Genomic DNA, 13,772 nt, shown 5'->3' on the forward strand with positions numbered 1-13,772 from the left:
GCACCCTGAGCCCCGCTGGGGGCGGCTCTCCTAGGGAAGCTGAGGCCTTGCAAAGAGAGGTAAGACGACAGAGCCAGGCTTGGGCAGAGCCTGAGGACCAACATCTTTAGGGCTACAGGTCTAGCTTGTCATGGATGCAACACTGCTGCGCCACGGAAGCTCCCATGCGGGAAAGAAAAGGGAAGAAGCCATTAGAGGTAAAACAGGGCTGTAGCCCTCATGCTGAGGCTTGGGGATCTCCCGCCTTGCAAAACCAGGTGAAAAACAAATGATTCCTCTTACCCACGTCTGCCCTTCTCATGGCCATTAGTCAGGTGCAGTGCTCAGCTTCCAGGCTGGCCTGCTGGGCACTGCCAGTCCAGCTCCATGCCCACATCTCCAGCCACATGACAACACACAGCTCTGAACAGGGTCCTCCATACAGGGAACACAACGAACATACACCCAGCTCTAAGTATTGAGCAGGGTGCTGCCGAGAGGCACACGCCTCGGCTCAGCACTGCTGGTGGAGCCGTGAGGCTTGCATGGAAACATCGCTGTTCTCTTGGGCTTCACAACATAGAACCTTCTCTTGAAGGTACGAATCTACATCTTCCTTTTCCTTTCGGAAGGACTGATGAGAAGGGACCAAGCATCGTTCCAAACACAGCATTGGGTGAAGAACCTCCCTTTTACATATTTCTGGTGTGAGAACCTCTGTCAGGAATGCCACAGGTGGCATTCACAGGTTTAGGAAAGGGAAAGGTGGCATACACGCTGTCAGCGGAGCAGCTGATGTACATTCCCAGATAGCTTTTCTCACAAAAACTTGTCTAGAAATCTGTACTCCATGACACTTTCCATAGGACATCTTAAAATGGTGCCCAAGTTAGCAGTATGCATAGGTTATGAGCAAGAATAACGAACTTGGGATTTCATTAGCTATTTTTTCAGCAAACAAGCATGTATGAAGTGGTTTATGGAGAAATAGTAAGAAATTCACCCTGGATTTTTAGAAATGGGTAATTTTAGTACAATGATTTTGTTGCATAAACAGCAAAGTAAGAATTATCTACATAAAAACAGACCTATGCTTTTGAATTTAAGAAATGTCATTCTTTTTTTTTTTTATCAATATTAAGGTTCATGTATTTTCTTATCACAAAAGCAAAATTTCCAAGGCCATACAATGTTATTTCAGCAGAACAACTGGCAGAATGAAAAACATGTTTTACCCTAAAAGGGACACACATTTTTTTTTTGAGAAAGCTGAATTTTTCCCCAAGACAGTTGCTACAAATGGTACCTGCTGTAGTGCTTCCTAGTGCAGGGATGACCCTGGCCTCTGCTCACGTCCAGTAACACACACGCACACACACACACAAATGGCATGTCCTACTGCCTTGAAGGAGCTATGCTGATGCAACAGGAATCATCATCAGCATCAGTCTAAATGTTGACAGTATGGTCTCCAGTACCAATAAACTATGCTTCTGGGCCTGTTAATATACTTGCTATATAAACTAACTTGGATATTGACTACATTTCCTTGAAAATACTTTTCTACAAAACATCAGACATCCTCCAAGCCCAGATACAACATAGCGGTAACCAGTTACGCTCTAGCTTGGGGCAGAGATTTTGAAAGGCCCCAAACATACATATTCTTTTAGTGCAGTCTTGCAAGGCATTGTGCACCACAGGAATGATAACCACACTTGTGCAGTCATCACAACTGATGGACATCCTCCTGTAAGATTATGATTTGATTAAGGATATATCTTACCCCACTGTCACATGTACTTCTGTTTTGTTGCTGTTGTTATTTATCTGTTTCAAAAAAAGCCTACTAATTAGTTACAGTAAGATGTATTATAGCAGGTTCAAGTGCCAGAAGAACAGTAGTTACATAGAGATACAACACCTGTGGGCCTGCATGTCCTTGTGATTGAAATATAGCCTCCTATCAAGTGCAAGAGACTGGCACATTTGTATACAATCCAGCAAGCAAATTATTATGTTTTGAAGCAAAGAAGCACAGAGTCAGTGTCAAGCCAGCTACAGACCAAGTCCCCTCCATTCTTGTTGGCTTCAGCAAAAGTTAGGAGTGCTCACAAACCAGGAACTCCTTTTTGTGCCCAGATTCATAATGCATGCTCTTAACTCACCTTCATCTGAGCACAAGAGCCTGGGAGGAGCATCAGGAGAGAGCACAACGCCAAAGGCAAGAATGTGGCTTTCCCTTTCTGCAAGTCTTCAGTCCTCATCGGGAGCAGATTGCTCTGTGTCTTGGGGTTACCCATCACTTTACACAATTTACACACATGAGCTGGCAGTGGTGATACAGGGTGTACTGACAGACAAACTGACACTAAGCTCATGTATTCCCTTTATTGAACTGTACTAGTTATTGCAATCAGATTAAGTCACATTTATAAAGCAGACCATCCAGTTGCACTGAAACCGATTATATTCATTACATAGTTTTAATCACTGTCCGGTGAACTGGCAAATCCAATCAAAGCATTAGTCTTTAATTAAAAAATTAAAAAGAAATATTCAGACAATAGCCAAGCAATCACATCACAATGCACATTTACCTAAAATTGCAATTAAAAAGCAGTTAACCAAAAAAAAAAAAAAAGAATCACACCTAATCTTTAACTATCAATATAATACAAGAAGCAACAAAGGGCAACAGCATCAAAGCAGATTTATCTAACACTATAAATTCAGTCAGAAGCAGAAGCTCTAAAGTACACTAGCTGAAGCAGGACAATAAAAAATACTGAGCATGGAATACTTTTAATCTCTTCCATTAATATTCATTTCCAGCTGCTTATAATAGCAGCGCCTCATGGCCAAATCATTAGAGTTTTACATCTGGGTTGCAAATGACACTTTGATTGGATGTAATGTTCAAATGGTCCTCCCCACTGTGCCACCGTCAAGTCTTCTGCAGAGAGGTGTCCTGTAGTGCCAGTGGCTCACTGTGCGTGCTGGCTCAATGTGTGGTTCTGGAAAGACGAAAAAAGGAGACATGCATGAGGGGCAGAATAATAGAAAGCATGCCCATACCCTCCTACTCAGTACCATTTATGCAGAGCTCAACATAAAAGCTTCTCAATTATTACAAAACAAAATGCAATAAAGAAAAAGTACTCGTAAGTAACAGCTGCCAATATGACACATTTGCTTTGTTCTGATAGATCTGTTAATTCTGGCATGAACTTAGAAAAAATTTCTACAAGCCAAGTACAGCCATAAGGTTTTTTTTTTTTTTTCTCTCCTTTCAATATATATAAAGAAAGTGGTAACACTTCACGGGCAAAATCTGCCTTTAGGGATTCCCTTAACTGTAACAATTAAAAAAAAAATCTGAATCGCTGTGGGAACCCTTGCCATATTTTACTCTCTTATTCTCACTAGTAACTGGTACAAGCACTGGCAGAAAGAGACACCAGATTGTGACACATACTTCTCAGTCCAAGAAATACTTCAGCAACAACAGCTGAACCACCAGTTCAGGCAACAGGGTAATATACACAGCAGAAAAAAGCTGGACACATAACCCAGAAATTATATCTCTTTAAAGAATAGACTTTGCTCTACGCTCTTCTTTAAGAAGCTTACAGAGTTTCTGTTTTTTTTCTTTTTTTTTCTGGTAGATTTGTAATAGCCTCCTGTCATCACGGTCTCCCGGATCAGAAGCTGCTGACCTATCTTGCCAGTTTGTACAGGAGCCAATAAATTAGCAGCAATCTCGGAGCCATATTTTCAGAGCAGTACTAAGTCACCTACATTTTCTCTGCAGACTGAAACCCCAGTCCTACATATAAGCACAGCTTTATTTCTGTGACTATTCAGCTTCTGGAGCAACTAGAGATTTCCTTTAACATGAGCTTTTGTTGGGCTGGGTCCCCAGCATTCCCAAATGTAAAAAGTCATTTGCATCATTTTAAGCCCATGTGATTTAACTCATCTCCATCTGCCTAATAACAGAGGCTAGGCAAGTCCACCAGCTTGAAAGATAAGTTTTTAAACTACAGATGAATTTAGAAAACAATTATTTATTTACAATGACAATGCTTTAAAATAAACTAAGTTTAACTTTTCATACATCATCTGGTCCCTCTACATTATCTACAGTTACATCTCAATCAGGGGGGAAAGACAAAAAAAAAGATCCTCTGCATTATCCAGAGACGACATCTGCCTAATGAAAACCGTCTGCGGAAAGAGCTAACGGGCGGTCGGCGACGCGGGACCCCGCAGGCGGGCGGCGTGACCCCGTTTGCAGTGTGGAGCATTTCTGGACTGTGCACTCCCAGACACTGACCGCCAGGTGTCAGGAGCGCTGCTGAGTTTCCAGATCACGCCAGAAGTTGCCTGTGACGGGCGGCGGCGGCTGCGCGGGGCCGCGCGGTGGTGGCCAGGCCTTCCCGCCACGACGCAGCGAGGCAGGGCGCGGCGTCATGGCTGAGGCGCTCCTCGAGCAGCCCTTGCTCTGTTCAGAGCGACGAAAGAGCAAAGTAGCCGTGTCTTGCTTAGCCCAGCACGAGCCCTCTCAACACAACCCCAGTAAGCAAAGCGAAATTCTTCCGAATCAAAACCAGAAGCATTAGAAGGCTTATCAAGGGGGAAGGGTTACACTCAAATAACGTCAAGGGAAGGGATAGCTCAAACCACTTTGCTTCGAGACCATTTAACATGACCACACATAAAATCCAGCGGCTCTTTGTTTTAGGTGGAAACGTTACTGGCCTTAAGGAGGAAAGACCTTTGCAGGGCTGGATGTTATTCTTAAACCAAGTGCCAAAATTACATAAGAGAATGAACAGAGCTGCATAAACATAATGACAACCCAGAGCAGGCGCTTGCCCATCAAACCTTTCCGGAAACGCACTAGGAATAACATACGCTGGAGAATCCACACGCCACTCCATGCTCAGAACCACTCCTGGGCATTTTCGCAATGGCCATTTCTAGCGCACTTCATTACATTTCTATTTTTAGGTCACCCTGAATATCAATAAAAGAAAGTATGGAAGGTTTACCATCTTCAAATCGAAAGAAGGGCTATTCACGGTAGACAAATCCATATTTATTTAGGCACTGTCATTTGAAAGATAATGCACAATCAGCACTAGATACATGACGCATGGTCTGCAGTCAGGCAACATGATTTCAAACTTGCGTGGCTTCTGCATTGATTACAGCAGGCAGGTCAATAAAGGAATGGTATGCGGCTCTAAATCTGATAATGAAGCTTTCATTGTGAGCCCTCCCTCCTCAAACATAGGTTAATAATACATCTGAACACTCCTAATACAACAAATACTCTGTTTTTATGAACAGAGTTTACACAAAGAAGCAAACATTATACTCAAATCCTGCAGCTATGCTGAGTTGAGCCAGGTAGGAGCTGAAAAACTAAACATACTATGTAGCTAAAAAGATAAAATATACATTTTTTCATATGCAAATGTTGATTTAATGATAATATCTGGGGAATGTACCATTTATTCCCTCTGCATGCATTACTGGCAATCAATATGCCGACTAGTCCCTGGACGGAGCAGTTAATAAATAGAGCCATATTCTAAAAAGGATCTTGGAAACGTCCTGGCAATGTCTATAGACACAGGAGTCCACATGCACTGACTCCTCCACCTGCGTAGTGGCGAGCAGGCCCAGCTCGAGCTGCAGGACAAAAGCCCAAGGCCTGCACGCCGCATGCTGGGACCACCAGCCGCCGAGTTTCTGCATTGCAAAAAGCTCCACAAACACCCCTGATGCCTAGGCAGGAGGCTTGCAGGAGCCTGGCTGTATCCTCTGCAACCAGGGAGGATTTCTGACCTGCCAACATGTATTTCAGACTACACAGGCGTGCTCCAGAAGAAGCCTGGCAACCTCAGTCTCCCCCTTTCCTATAGCCCCCATGTCATGTCTTCTTGCTGCTTCTCCCACCTGGCCTAGGAGCGTGGGGCTTATTAGAATAGGGCTTTGCAGACGTCAAAAGCATCCAAGAAGCTCAATGCAGAGGCAACTACCTTTGTGCGACTGTGAATAGCGCCTGAATAGCTGGCAGAACATGGCCATGCAGGCCACAATGGAGTAAGCATTTGGGAATGTGCAACACTGCAGGGACACTCCTGCCCAAGGGACTGTTGTTGGCTACCTCGGAACCTTCCCATACCTTCCCTGTACTGGGACTAGCGTTGAAGTGATTCCTCAACTCTAAAAGTTATAATTAAGAAATAAATATTGCAGTAGTTATCTGCAAAGGAAAATGCAGCAGCCACAAAAAACAACGCATCTCCAGGCATGGCTATGTGTGTATTTGCACATGCCTACCTGCATGTAAGCACCTCACTGCATGTATACACTATGTGTTTGGGGGCCAGCAGGAGGCAGGACATAATTTGGAAACAGAACATTAAAAATGGTCTTTCACAGCTCCTGCTAGGTCCCCTGGTTTATGTGTGGCTCACAGCTGATACCCCACAGAATACATCATTCTGAGACATTATTGCATCTGGAAAACTCTACAGCGGCACTAAGTCACCTGTCAAGATCAAGTAAGTCACAGCTTATTTATAGGGCAAGGTTGGAAAATTTCTTTTTTTTTCTTAATAATCATGCAAAATGGATAGCAATTCTGTTAGCCACATCAACGGGAAAAATGCAACTACCCCAAGCCCCAGGGCTGTCTCAATGTTTAAGTGGAATTTTCTACTTGCTGCACAATCCCCAAATGAACCATTTGTGGAAGTATCTGTGACCGAGAAACTGGGCGACAGCCTTTGTAGGAAATAAAAAGATTTCAAAGAATAGTTGATTATTGTCTGTGTATACACTGATCGCTCTCCAGTTGTCCCTGGGGACACCTCCTGCCTGCCCTCTGGATGTGGATCAAGCCAGTCTTGCAGGACACCTACAATGAATATTTCTGTGGGTTTTCCACACATGCTCTTATGAAAACACTGGCATGACAACCTCCATTTTCAGAGCACTATGTCAAGAGGGAAGGCATCAAGCTTGAAAGATGATCACTTACCGCAGTTAAAAGAACTCTTACAAGCTATATAAAGATTGAGAGAAAAAGCACACACAGAAAAGCAGCACATGATGGAGCAGCGCTCCAAGCCAGGCAGTCAAGCTGGGAGGCTCCCACACTGCAACAAAATTCCCTGCCAACAAGTCACAGGTGTACTACACAGGAGCAGGTGAAAAAAATAAAATGCAACTGCGAGGGGTGTGATAATGGTTTGAGGCCATAATACATCCAGTCTATAGTGCCACCGCGCATCTGTTATGCATTGAGGTGTTTTGCACCAGCCGTTTTGTAGATATATTCTCCATGTGCGTGAGCACATACACCTAAAAGACCATATGTTATACAGGGGTTAAAAAACGGCACAACAAGGCTGGAGACACCCACCATCCTCCAGTGAAATTCATAAGCCTTCTACAGTTTTATACATGGATTGGGACTCTGATTAAAGGTTATAAAGCCTCCTTCTTTCTCATTCCAAATCCTATTAAAAGGAATAGAAACCATTCCTCAAATCATTTCAATAGGAATTATGCAGATAATAGATTCATGTGACAAACAGCCAACATGAAACTTAACTGGTGATTAGCCCACGGGGTGACCCGTGAATACGAGCATGTCTGCGTGCCCAGCAGCGTCGGTACCAAGGGCTTCGGGGCCCGCGCGTCGCTTCCCCGCGGCTGCCCGGCTGCTCCTGGCTCCAGCCACCACCGACAAGTGGGGCAGGAAACACAGAGCCCGGCGCGAGGCGGGAACACGGCTGAGTGCTTCTGGGGTACAGGAAGGGGACTCCGACCAAACACTGCGTTTCTGCCACCCGGGTTCTCTTGCCCCAGCCAGGAGCCCAAGAGCCTCTCCCTGCCCCTCTCCCCCTCCCCAGCACCCAAAAATGGGTCAGTGCCCTGGTTGGGGTCTCCTATTTACTCTCCCATGCCCCTTATGGATTGAGCTGGGAGAAAGAAGAGAAGCAATCCCTGCTTTTAATGTCAATGCATTCAGCTTGCAAGAGACAAGCTAATCCTCAAATTCAGCTGTTGACTTGAGGCAAAGGTTCAAGTCTCGCATTTGAACCTTTAAAAAACAGACAAAACACAAACTGCTACGAACAGAAGTTATGATGGCTAAATATTTACAAAATACCAACCGCAACATTCTTTTTTTTCTAACTATTTTTGCATTGTTTTAATTTTTAAAATAGTCCAAAAATCTCTCAGCCATTATCCTTCATAAGCACATAAGCATGTATGTGCACAGTTACTGTTTTCATCTAACAGCAATCCATAAAGATCAAAATCTTTATGCCTTGACTTTATAAAGAGATTATTTTAGTCAGAGGACACAAGAAGACCCTTGCTTTAGCCATTGAAGATTATGCTCTCTATGGAAAGCTGTGAGCCTTAAATTGGTGCTGCTTTAATCCTAAACTGGAGAGGCATTCAAGGGATGCCACGACCCAGAAGAGCAAAAGGGAAAAAAAAAAAAAAAACACCAAGAGCACACTCCAAGAAAAAAAGAAAAAAAAGAGAGAAGCAAAGTTGCAGCAGAGGATAAACTGTTTATTTTTAATTTTTTTGTTATGTTCCGTTTGCCATCACACACACTAAAGAAAAATCACCTTTGCACCCCCTTGCAGTTTGTATGTGCTTTTTTTTAGAACTGTTTGACAATTATCCAAGGGTCTAAGACTAACAGATGGCCTGTCTTAAAGCCTCATATGTTCACTAGTTTGCACTTCTGACAAACAGTAAATGTACTCAAGAGTGTGCCATAAACAGGGCTGAATGAATACTCAGAACACAATTTAGTTAATACACTTCATTAAAACTGATAGTGGTAACCAATGTTTCCCACAAAACCAGGTGTTAATTGCCCTTCCACTTGTCTCAGGTAACTCCTAGCCAGCGACACTTATCTGTTTAGATCCTGTTTTGCAGGAAATACAGTATTATTTCCTTCCTTTCCCCCGATATTTCACGCACTACATAACATGCTTGTAACAAGTGAACTCCAAGTTATCATGGTACTCAATAAAAAAAAATTGTCAGGCAAGACAGGTTCACATGTCCCTTTTTTATTTGAAGAATCCCTTGAAATCGAGGCAGAGGCAAACGAAAGGTGGCACATCCTTTGTGAAGGGAAAAGTCTGCCTGTGTTCCCGCTCCCTCACATCTCCGAGAATCTGATAACTCGCCCTGCGTCAGGCAGTCTCAGTGTTCGCGCACTTTAGACGGCACTTGAGCAAATGCAGTTAGCGAGCTGTCCTTTACAAGTTATTGAACCAAAAGAAATCACTTGAAGTGTCTAAGAAAATACATCTGGAGGATTGGTGTCAGCGGAGAGGCACAGCCGGCTATTTCAAATGGAAATACCTGCCTCGCGCGTGCTGAGGGACGCGGTGCCAACGTTTGGCGCCGAGCGGCCCTGCTCCGCGCCCAGCCCGCACTGCGCTCGTGTGACTCAGAAGCCAGGAAATAATTTACAGAGAAAAAATCTTGTTCGATACATGACCCACTAAATGCCCCTGCTTTTATTATTATTATTATTATTTTAACATACATGTATTTTTTGCGGTGGCTTGCACCATTGCTCATCAGAGCATAGGTGCCGGGCACTGTTCTCCAGCCTCCGCACAGTGCGGACACAGGGACACAGGGACACGGGCTCGGGCGGATGCCCCCGCCGCGGCCGCCTTTGTTCTGCGCGCGCGGCCGCCGGCGCTCGCTTCCGCCCGGGAGCCTCCGAGCAGGGGATTTGCTCCATTTCACCTCCATGCTCAGGCTTCTCTTGCTAATTTTAATACAGCCTCAAATTCCAGCAGGCATTTCTACATTATCTAGGTTTCAAAAATTACCTTTTAAAATACCATTCTTGCAGACTTTTTCTCTGTGCCAGCATTTCCTTGGAATAGTTAATTTTTTTTTCAAATGATTTATGTATTTAATTTCTCTTCTAATTCAGGTTGTTTAGTCCTAATCAGGCTTTGACAACTCACCTAACATGTTTCTTTCCCTTTTCACTAGAGACTAATAATTCTGCATCATCATTCTTCTAGACCCGCATCTACTTGTTTTCTTCTCTAAAAACTCACAATAAAGCAAGGTGAATCTATTAGCAATGAATTCCAAAAGCTAGTTTAAGCCTGGCACAGTCTCTCATATCCTATTAAATATTTCACTGGAAAGTCTCTACGCTTCTTCCAAAAACACTGGGTAAAATACTGAAGTACAAAAGCAAACTAAAGCCTTTGGGAAAATTTCCTTACCACGGTGCTTTGGAAATAAAAAACACTGGAGAATACATTATTAAGAGATAACCAGCGTTTTCTGTTACAGAAACTAGCCGTAAACACGCTATGATTCACTCAGGCACCCAATGAAACAAGGGAGCTAATAATACCTGTCTTGAGGGACTGCATGCTCCTGAGGATTTTACTCAGAAATGCAAATTTACCAGCATCCTTATGACTTGTAGTCTGCAGTATGTCAGGCACAAGATCAAAACAGACGCAGGGAAGAACCTTGCACTTCTTAAATGTAAAAGGAGGGGGTACAAGCTTAATTACCAAGGAAGAAGTGCATGAAAAGAGTATTTTTGTAATTCCTGCACTCCTCTTCCCCTCCACCACCTCCAAAATCCCGGCAATTCTGTAGAGCCAAGTGCAGGAAGGGGCCTGGCCCACCCCAGCGCAACCCATGCAACTTGCCCTGTGGCCACAGCACAGAGGGCCCAGGGGCACAGCCCCGTCCCGCACGTCCCGCACCCACTCGCTCAGGGCAGCCAGAACAGCCTCCGGAGCTGCCCTAGGCACCCCCAGCACCGCATCCCGAACCCATCCTGAGATCCAAGCTAATCCGAGGACCTACCTACCATGCACACAAACACCCCTCTCCTTGTGGCACGCCAAAGACTTCAGCTCCACTCCCAATGCTGATCTATTTTTATCCATTTCCAGGCCCTACTCAGGGAAGCAAAGTGTTTCAAAATCGTTTGCAAGGGGAAAACTATTTTCCAGGAGCCCTTATTAGCTATTCCTCTCAAAAATGTGTCACTCTGCATCACAGCTCTGTTGCTTTATTTGAAGCCTGTCTGAAGGGTATCTCATTAATCCTTCCTTGATCTCCGGTAAAGCACATTGCAGAGGCCCCTTAATTGTTGATTTTTTTCCTGAGGGCTGGCTGCCTTTGACGCTCTTCTATAAACAATCCATCCTTCCCCAGTTTGGGCTATACCCCAGCCCAGGATGGCACCTGACACCCCTTTTACTCAAAAATCCTCAGAGCAAGAGGGAACTCCTTTACATAGTGCCTTCACCAATCAAAACATGTAGGCAAAAAGCTTAATTGAAGGACCATTTCCATGGGAATATAAACCAAAAAAGCCCAGAAATTCAAAGTGGAATCTAAAACTGTCTCCTTAACCTGCCTCGCTGTTCGTCAGAACAGCAGAGGTCACTGAGCAGCATTTGATTTTTTTGCAGTTTTCTTTGTAGCAACAGTTTATTATTGCAGTATGGAACAGACTTAGCCTTAACTGCGAATTTTAACACAGGTGTTAGCTGGGGCTAACTTTCCCATAAGTAAAAGTGGACCTAAAATATCACGAAGATGAAGCTGTCTCCTCAAAGATGTCACAAGACAAAAGAGGGAGGCCATCCCACCGGTGGTGTATTTGTGGACCAAATGTAACTGCTAGAAAACGGGAAGGGCTGCAGAGGAGCTGGGGTGAAAATGCCTGGCTGAACCCACACTGCCCTCCTGCAAGGCGAGCGCTGTCCCTACCCTGCACTCCCCAGCACACGCCGTGTTACCTGTGGCACCAAAACTGCTCCAACGGAGCCCATCACCCTCATTATGGACGGGCGGCTGGGTCTAGTGCCAGGTATTTGATTCATACGAGAGCCGTGAGGCGAGCACGGAGCATTAGCAGCCAGGCCGTGAGCGCTCAGCGTGGAGTCCAGGTCCCTGCACACATGCACCCAGCCCGTCCACGAGACCTTTCTGTGCCCTTCGTCCTCTGACATAGGCAGGAACCACAGCACAGGCAGAATCTTGAAACAAGCCCTTTCCTACATTATTTTACCTTCTTCCTTTTCCCTCAGGTCCAAGTGTGACAAAACTACTTATTCTCAGAAGGGGACAAGTAAATCAGAACACTAACTGCACAAACATGAGTATGTTTGATCATACTTCTTTGAAAGCAAAACCAAAACGACGGAGCAGCTGGCTATTCCAGCCTGCTCTATCTCTACATCTGCATCTCAGCGTCTTCAAGTACCAGGGCCAAAAATACTGCCACGGCCTTCGCCCCGCAGGCACTGACCTGCGGGCAGGGGCCGGTCCTAGGCAGGAGCCCTGAGTCGCAAGGCAAGTCTCCAACTTACTTTAAAATTCCTCCTCCTCCTCCTTTTGTTCTTACCAGGTCCTGCTTTTTCCGGACTGCTGCTTGTACTTGCTCCGGATGTGTGACCCCGTGAAGCAACAGGAACGGGAAAGTTGGTGAAGAATTAGTGGGAATCTCTCCCTGCTCTTTCAAATCATGCAGGAAAAACAGGCCCTGAGTGGGACACACCACCCTCACCTCAGTGCAGCACGTGGAGGTGAAACCTGCTCCCATGGCCTTCTGCTGACTGGGAGAGAAATCTTGGAATTAAACCCTAAATTTCTAACTCAGCAAATCAGAGATACATCCATGAGATTTTTAAGTTTCTCCAAGAAATTATATTTCAAATTCCTTCTGATGGTAAAACCGATGGAGGCTTCACCAGCACCACAACAGTAGGAAGCAGCAGTACAGTATCAATCCAGGATTTCCTGTGTGAAAAACTTCAGCTTCAGATCTAAAATACAACACACACAATGTTTGCAAGACTGAGAAAACACATGACGCTTGCGAAACATTTATTATCTTCCTGGGGAAATGATATAGAGGACAAAAGGGGCTGTGTTTACTCCCTCCCCAGCTGCTTTTACAATCTAATAATTTATTTCTCCTGGATATAAATTTCAGATTTAAACGAAATCCTCGAAACCTAAAGATGCCACATAGTAGAGGCTGGAGCAGTATTTCTTTCTGTTTTGGAGGTGGAATGTTTAATGCATTGCTCTGTTAACCAGTAGCCTTAAATTTCTGGGGAAAAAAAAGACAAGCAATTAGACTGTGGCAGGCCCTAGATGCAAATATAGGCAGCTGGTGATTACTACCTTCATACACAGAGTTAAAAATATCTGGTTATTGAAAATGATTTTCTGAGTCCGTAGGGGTTTATCTAGGTTTAGGCTGTGCTGTTTATTTTTTCTGCAGCACCGTACTGGGGGATTCTTTCACAACATTCCCCTTACACGTGGGCTATATATTGCTCACCCTTCTGCAAACTGAGGCCCTTCCATTTTGTAAGAAATCCCCACAATCAGCCACACAAACATACCCTCTCCCACAAATGTAGAATGCAACAAATCCCCAAGCCCTTTCCATCCGCAGGTAAGATAGCAGGGCTCTGAAGGCAAGCGTAAAAATCCAGGGTATAAATTCCCTTTAACTGTTAAAAATCCATCCATCTGCTCCCAGGCTAACTAGCGACTCAAACTGATGAATTCACTGAAATGCAATTTTCAAGTCCACTAGCGTCTGTCCTCTTCTAGTAATAAAGTAAATGCTTTTCAATAACTGTGCTGCTTTTGAATGCCAATTTCTATTTAAGTAGGTTGTGGGTTTGGTTCTCTTCAGAAAAAAAAAAAAA

At 44.4% G+C, this 13,772-nt stretch overlaps 1 protein-coding gene across 2 annotated transcripts in view; it reads right to left on the minus strand.

Annotated features, from left to right (window-relative positions):
- Positions 1-2,356: 2,356 nt before the first annotated feature.
- Positions 2,357-13,772, minus strand: part of ZNF423 (zinc finger protein 423) — a 185,765-nt gene continuing 174,349 nt past the window's right edge. For both annotated transcript variants that reach the window (XM_088530865.1, XM_088530864.1), the window contains one exon: positions 2,357-2,996. In XM_088530865.1, the coding sequence (XP_088386991.1) occupies positions 2,967-2,996 (30 nt within the window). In that variant the 3' untranslated portion in view covers positions 2,357-2,966. The remainder of the gene's footprint in view (positions 2,997-13,772) is intronic.

Source organism: Tinamus guttatus, unplaced genomic scaffold (genome assembly GCF_059628265.1).
Source record: "Tinamus guttatus ecotype Peru unplaced genomic scaffold, ASM5962826v1 Tinamus_guttatus_pri_ptg000389l, whole genome shotgun sequence".
Classification (NCBI taxonomy): Eukaryota; Metazoa; Chordata; class Aves; order Tinamiformes; family Tinamidae; genus Tinamus; species Tinamus guttatus.